Here is a 7704-nt window from a genome sequence, read left to right as displayed (position 1 = left end):
AAAAGAAGAGCGGGGGGGGGGGGGGGGGGGGGAGGAGAAAAGCGAATTCCAGTCTCAATCCCTCCTTAAAGCCTTATATAAATATTAGAATAGGACTTAATTTTTTTCTATATTATTTTTGTTGATATACTCATTTTTTTCCAAGACTGGAGAACATATTAAATCTATTCGGTCTATAGTAAGGTTTTTTTACAACAAATCTAGCATTTTTAAAATTTATTTTACCAAGCCATTATTACAGAAGGATCTGTGTGGATTTGAAGCTTTATGGGTTGTTTCTTTTTCCTTTGGGGTTTTTTTTTTGCTCATTATTATTGAGCAGCAACTGCTTTTAACCAGGTCTGTTCTGTAGCCCTGAAGTGCTACAGAAAATTACTACCTGTATTATTGACATATGTCTTATAGCTTCTGGCATATGTGAGATTTTCTATATGTATTCATAAACTACATGAGACTTCAGTGTGGAACAACTGGACTTGTATGAAATTACCAACACAGATATTTTATGTCTGGAATATAGATATACTGGAATTGCAACGTGACTTCCATTGGCTTCAAGAACTCTGAATCTGATCCTCTGACATATTTTCTCTCTAGTTATTAATTTTAAAATGTTAGGACCATTTATTTAATTGTATCAGTGTAGGATCAAACCCTTATCAGGCACTGACTAAAAACCTACTTAAGGGTAACAATGTGCTTTCTAACAGAGATCACCAGGAAATTAGATCATATTGATTTGGGAAATCAATTTGCAAGGAGAGATATTCACTGCTGGCAGTTCCAGTCCTACTGTCTCCTCTGCTGTGGGAGTTTGTTTCCTTGGAAATACCACCCTCTGAATTTTCCTTTAAATAGGCCTTGCTGTTTCCCAGTTTTCTCCTCTATCACACAGACTAATCCACCTCTCTCGTGTTTCTCTGTGTGCCAGACATTCCCTACAGCTTGGCTAAAAACTATTAAGAGTTTCTCTATTTTTTAAGTTTGAAATGCTACTGATTTCTCCGGGAAGTTTCAGCTGTAAATTGATCAACTGGAGACAGATAATAGTGACCATAGTTCTCATTAACTAAAATTCCTTAAATAGCCCTTACCACTGACTTTTCCATGTAATGAGACAACCCTCACTGCTTCAATTTTTCTGGCAAAGAAAGGAAATTTCAATTGATTAAACCTTCAGCTAAAGAAGCATAGAATTATGGAATCATTATGGTTGGAAGAGACCTCAAAGATCATCAAGTCCAACCGTATACCCAATGCCACCATGCCTGCTAAACCCACTAAACCACGTCTTGAAGCGCCACATCTAAATGTTTTTTGAACACCCTCAGGGATGGTGAGTCCACCACCTCCCTGGGGAGCCCGTTCCAATGCCTAACGACTCTAACAGTGAAGAAATTCTTCCTAATATCCAACCTGAACCTCCCCTGGCGCAACTTGAGACCGTTTCCTCTTGTCCTATCGGTAGTTACTGGGGAGACCAACCCCCGCCTCGCTACAGCCTCCTTTCAGGTAGTTGTAGAGGGCGATAAGGTCTCCCCTCAGCCTCCTTTTCTCCAGGCTAAACAACCCCAGCTCCCAAGAAGAGTTAGACTAAGCTTGTCCATTGTATCTCACTTCTCCTAGGGCGAGGGGTCTTAGCATGCACAAACTTCACTGGTAATTACAGCAGATTCAGCATAATTCAGATGCTTTAGCATCTCATTGCATTGTAAGCCTTGTGCATTGCAGATATTGGTTTTCAGTGCATCTCTGGATAGACCAGGTGAATCTCCTTAGTGGTAACTGCCTCATTAATTTCAATATTTCAACCCAACCCTTATTCTGAACTCTGTACAAGCCCTGCACAGATTTCAAAGTTGTTGCACTATTTAACAAGGAAAACAATCAAGCTTGAGACTGCAAATGTATAAATGAATCTGGATTTTCCATCAAATAACACCATTTTTCATTTATATTCTTCTCTTGTCTAGGGTTTCAGTCATAATCTGCTTTGTTTGGTGTGTTCAGAAGGACCATAAGGACAGTACTTTTTCTACTGCTGTGGATCTGGTTAAAACCCAAGCTAAATTAAATACAGAAGAGCAGGCTGCCACATAATTAGAAGTTGCTAGAGATTGCTAAACTTGAGGCCAAGACTGAGTGCTAAAACCACCTCAGGAGCACTAAGATATTGCAGTGGTTCTGCATTATTTTAGAGGCGAGATTTTCTAATTATTACTTTTTTATTGTAGAAGCATCAAATTTCAGCTGTGGATCAAGACCTTGATTCCACTGAGCATTGTATACTGTATGTCACTTGCATTTAATGTCAGTGCCACCTTCTTGCCTGCCCTCACTCAGGCTAAGTTGCATTACTGAATGTTTACATACTGATACAAATCTTTTAAAGGCAAGTACGTGTCAGTGGATGACAATGGTTGTGGTACAGTTATATTTCAGCCATTTAAATTCAATGAGTGTCTTCTGAGTAACTGCTACACTTAATTTAACAGCTCCTTTGTCATTGCAGATAATGATAGGAGAAGGAATTCTCTACTGCTGCCTGTCCAAAAGAAGAAATGGGATTGGAACAGAGGCCAATATTAATGCAGGAGGATGCAACTTCAATTCTTTTCTGAGAAGAGCTGTCAGATTTGTTGGTGGGTTTCAAATGTTAGTCACAAAGAAGAGCTTTCCATATACATTCACTTTTCGCCATGCAGGTTTCCTTCTCCGAAACAGCCTTTCAGAACAGTGCAGGGCTGTCACTGGCATAGATCTTCTTCTGCCAGAAAATGTGAGAAGAAGCTGTCAAATGGAGCGACAGAGCAGCCCCATACTCAGTAATGCAGCATCTACACTCTCCATTTTCCCTTTCCTCTCCTGTACTACTGTCAGTATTTCTAAAAGAATGCTTTTCCTTCTTTGCCCACCTTGAGCTGGCTTCCTTTTAATGATTTCAGTGTATAGTTTCCCCTGCCTGTCTTCAGTGCATCATAAGGACTCAACCCACATGACATAGTATTCAGCATGACAGTAAAAACTTGTCAGTGTCAGTAGATTTCACATTCTTTTTCTGGGATGTGTTAATTTACCTCTTGAAAAAGGGCTAGGATCTGGCAATCTAATCACAGAGGAACATGTTGAATTGTTTTATTTTACTTTGTTTTAATTGTCATTTATGAATACTGAACTTGAAAAGGCAGCTAGACTTGGTTTCTCTTCTTACAGTTAATTTCCTCTATGAATGAGTGGCTAAAGGAAAGGTTTTCTCTCTTCCAGAAGTATTTCATTAGAGAGGGGAGCCTAGGCAAAGATAACCTGCAGGACAGCGGACTGAAAAGCTGTTAGGAGGAATATACACTAGGTTTCTGTAGTCTGGCAAGCAGGATGGTAATGACAGGAGAGGTTATACAGTCTATGACCAGTAAAGCATCCTCTTAAGAGCAGCAGTGGGGAAGTAAGCAGAGGGAATTGTAGATTACAACATCAGCAAGGAGGACTGTAAAGGTACCCCATGCTCTCCACTTCTCCTCCTGTATGGCATCCCATTCCATCACCAAAAAAGACAAGCTCAAAGATGCATGAATTTCATTCTTGATTCATACTCTGAATTTGCTATTTCTTTCATATTTTAATGACTTTAGCATTCTTTCAGTTTTAAAATGAAAAATAAATGTGTTTATATGAATACAAGTAGGGAATTAGAGGTAAATCTTTAGGGGAAAAGCAGTTGAAAATGCTCAGTAAAACAATTGCATTTACTTCAACTGCCTTGTTAATTTGGCATTATTAACCAGACAGAAACATTGATCAGTTACCAAAAAGACTTAAATATCTGGACTCGTGGCAAGGACTTGGTACTCAAGAAAGATCAGAGGTGTGGGTATGAAGGTAGCCAAAGTTACCACCAACTGATGAGTCCCTGGTGGTAAAAAGAGAACAAGTCCTCAGAGCAGTGATCTGATGGGCAGCTGTCCATGTTATTAAAAGCCTGTATCCCAGTGGGCGAGTCCAAGGACTAGATTGAGCACATATGCTCTCCTGCAATAGCTGGCTGTCCTTTAGCCAGTTCAGAAAACTGCTTTCCAAATTGAAGCAGCTCCAGTGTAGTTCACTTTTGTGAAAATATGTTGGAATACATCAAGCCATCAAAATGAAATCTTTTTTTTAAAACAAACATAATCTTAATTTTTTACATTAAAGAATTCGACTTTGCAATAAGCTTCCATAAAAAAAATACATCTTATTTTTCAGTTAAATTCTCTCAAGTCCAGTGACACAAGCCACCAGAATTCTGTTGAATGTATTTTGTCACAATGAAGTAATCTAATTTATGCATAGAATAAAGGTAACAAGCTCTGTTGATTTCTTTCCTAGGTGTTCATGTGTTTGGTCTTTGTTCTACTGCTCTTGTTACTGATATTATACAGCTATCAACAGGATATCAGGCACCGTATTTCCTGACTGTTTGCAAGCCTAACTATACATCCTTAAATGTATCCTGCTCAGAGAATTCATATGTTGTGGAAGATATTTGCTCAGGAGCTGATCTCAATGTTATCAATGCTGGAAGGTTGGTTCTATCCTTCATTGTGTACCTTTTTAAGTATTCATTTTATTTTTTATTTTCTGTCCCAGTTTCAAGATTTTTCCTTCTAGTTAAGGTCTGAATGAGTTTTGTCAGTTTTTTATAGCAAAGGTGAGAGCATAAGTGTCTTTTTAGTGATGTTCAGTTTTCTGTATAAAGATATTAGGTGAACAATGAGCTTTGGAAGCCTTTTTGTCAGATTCTGAAGCACAGTTGTTAGTAGCTGGTTATTTTCCCTCCTTCAAAGGAGACAATTTCCTGTACAATTATTAGTATGTATAGCTTCTACTGCTTTTCCCAGTGGGATCTGGGTAAGTTCCCCATAACAGGCAGGGGAAGAAGTCACCCAGGTACTTTATCTGAGACCTCTGTATAACATACACTACTGTTCTGGCATTTTGGTCTTAGTTTGTGAGGCTTGGTATTGGGATTTGTTGCAGGAGTTTATTGGTTTTCTGTTTCTCTAGTTGATTAAGTTTTTTATATTGACAGCATTGAAAAAATCCCTTTATTAGAGGAAAAACTAAACCAGTGCAAATCTCTGTGTTCCTGAACACATGCCTTTTCTTTCATGTTATTTCTAACTGGTGGTTTATCCTCCTTGATCATTTAGTCTTTAGCCCCCCTACTTAGAAAGCCAGGAGAGAAATTAATATCAGTTTATAGCAGTAAGTTTTGGACATGTATATCAGTCAAGCTGAGATATAAACCAGACTATATATCTTATTTTAAACAAGCTCGATATGATAAAATAATGGTAATTCAATTACGGATGACAGGTCATAGATTTAAACAAGGAATCTGAAGGTGTAAGTCAGTAAGTTGTACTGTTCTGATACATCTGCTACTCATTAGAGTTCAAGGACTTCATTAGTATGAAGTGTCCTAAATTATAAGCACTACACTATTGAGAAATCATAAAGCTCTTCACTGAATATAATAGTAGTCTTCCGTATCTTTTCCACACCAGGTTAACCTTCATTGCCTGTTAGTCATTGAATGTTTGAATATTTTGCAGCCCTTCAAAATTTTGATGCTTTTTTAAATGTCCTGTTCTCCAAAAAAGTTAGAGCAAAATTATAGAATGCTTGAAATTACTACAATTTCTGTCTCTGACTCAGTTGCATAATTTATCTATATACCTGATCAGTAGACATGACGCTGTGTTACTTCTGTCACATCCACTTCACTAAAGCTTTGCTCGCCTTTCTTGTTCTGTATGCAGCCCCAGATGCTAGCTTGTTTTAACTTTATGCCTCATAGCATTACATTTTTGTCACATGGATATTACTAAAGTGTTCTGTCTATATATTAAGGCACCTTTCCTCCAGTTTGTTTGCTTTTCCATTTATTTCAATGGTCAACACACTTGGGAATCATGAAATCATTCACTTTGTAAGTATCTTCCAGCAAATCTCGTAATCTGTCTCCTTTCACTGGGACAAACCAATTTCACTGATGTTTAAAGACCCTCAATTATTTGATGTGTTTGGTCTTAAATATGTCTAGTGGGCTAAGACTGATCATTAACATTGATTAATTTGCCACATCTTTTCAATTTCTATATGTGGGCATGATCCGGAGCTGGAATGAAGGACTGTAGCTCTGTTTGGCCCAAATAATGTGGTGAAAGGCATAACCAGAGTTACCAGCCTTCACCTCACTGTCTCTCTTCCCATAACCATTTCCTGTTACTGGGATACTGCCATTGAAGCCTGATGCTTGCAAGCAGTGTCTTGCACCTACATGGTGTCCCAGGGAAATCGGTGTAGCTTTACATGTAAGCAGGCAGAAAAATTTTCATGATTACATCTCATTCATTTCATGATCATCTCAAATACGATGCCTACTGCGCTGAATTGACTGCCTGTAGCCATTCCAAAAACACTGATCACTCCTAAGTTTAAATATCATCACCTGCAAAAAAAACAAAATTGTAACATATTAAGACTATGCAATCAGTTTTTGTGTGTTTCTGTTTCTTTACGAAGATGACCATATATTGATATCTCAAATTTATTCCCATTATAGAGGATACATTTGGTGATCTATAATATTCTGACACTGCCCTCAGTGTCTCCTTAATTCAGTTTTATTGCATTTTTCCTTTATTAAATTGTTGCTTCCTTATGCCTGTCTCAACTTCACCAAAGCAATCAGCACTTGCTACTGGTTCAGTACTTTCTTCAGTCATCTACTATAGGAGTTATGGTGTAACTTCTCCAGCCCAGGAGGTTAATTTGACTTCAATAATTTCAGCTTGTAAGGGACTTGTTCTTCTGAGATTGCTAATGGCCTTCATTTTTTATTTGTACTTCCCAGAAACTTTGGGTCTAGAAATTTGCCTCTAGACTCCCCTATGAAAAGTATACAGAAGAACGCATAATTATCCAGCTGATTATATGAAATAATTTTCTGCAACATCCCCAAATATCCAGTGGTTTCCTTTGTCCATCTTTTCCGCTATTTATCTTCAAAGAGCCTTTTCAGTCATTTCTATTCAGATCTCCAGTGAGTTCTCTATCCTCTGTCATTTCTGATGTTCTGACTCAGTATGAGTCTGTCTCTCAGTATGACTCTTTCACATCGTTGTTCCCACTCTACACATCCTCATGCATGAGCATTTAGAATGATACACTGTCATCTGAGTTCAGGAAGTGTTTTCTTTGAGACCTTTGTTCACCTTTTCAATACAGAGCCATACAAAAAGGCTACATATTTTTAGCTTGAATTATTTTCATTTTAGATTAAAAGATAACAAATAGAGGAACAAAAGCAGTGTCACCATTAGAGGATACACAGAGTGCATTTAATCTGTAACATGCTGTGCTTGCCCTGAAAGCATATGAATAGAAAATAGAATAAAGAGAAAATTGACTGTAGCATAGTGGCACACCTTATATACTATAAAAATGCCGTCAGATTAAGGTTAAGTTCTGAGTGGTACTAAAGTTCATGGAATGAAATCTACACATTAGCTCCACAGAGACTGTAGGTAGATTTATGCTTCCACTAAAACCTGCATGGGGTAGAGGAGCTGATTAGCCATTATTATAAACATTTACATTTTTTTTATGTCTTTATCCTCCTGTCCTCAACCCTGAACTTGTTCCCCAGGGATACTATTTGTG

At 37.9% G+C, this 7704-nt stretch overlaps 1 protein-coding gene across 1 annotated transcript in view; it reads left to right on the top strand.

Annotated features, from left to right (window-relative positions):
* The window catches only part of LOC104168571 (lipid phosphate phosphatase-related protein type 4-like), a gene marked incomplete at both ends in the record, with an annotated part of 7037 nt that extends 2479 nt beyond the window's left edge, over window positions 1-4558 (top strand). Inside the window, 2 exons of the mRNA XM_009709195.1 lie at window positions 2513-2642; window positions 4363-4558. Of these exons, the coding sequence (XP_009707497.1) occupies window positions 2513-2642; window positions 4363-4558 (326 nt within the window). The remainder of the gene's footprint in view (window positions 1-2512; window positions 2643-4362) is intronic.
* Window positions 4559-7704: the final 3146 nt, after the last annotated feature.

Source organism: Cariama cristata, unplaced genomic scaffold, assembly GCF_000690535.1.
Source record: "Cariama cristata isolate BGI_N322 unplaced genomic scaffold, ASM69053v1 scaffold39851, whole genome shotgun sequence".
Taxonomy (NCBI): Eukaryota; Metazoa; Chordata; class Aves; order Cariamiformes; family Cariamidae; genus Cariama; species Cariama cristata.
The sequence above is the reverse complement of the archived record's forward strand: the minus strand, read 5'-3'. Positions and strand labels throughout refer to the sequence as shown.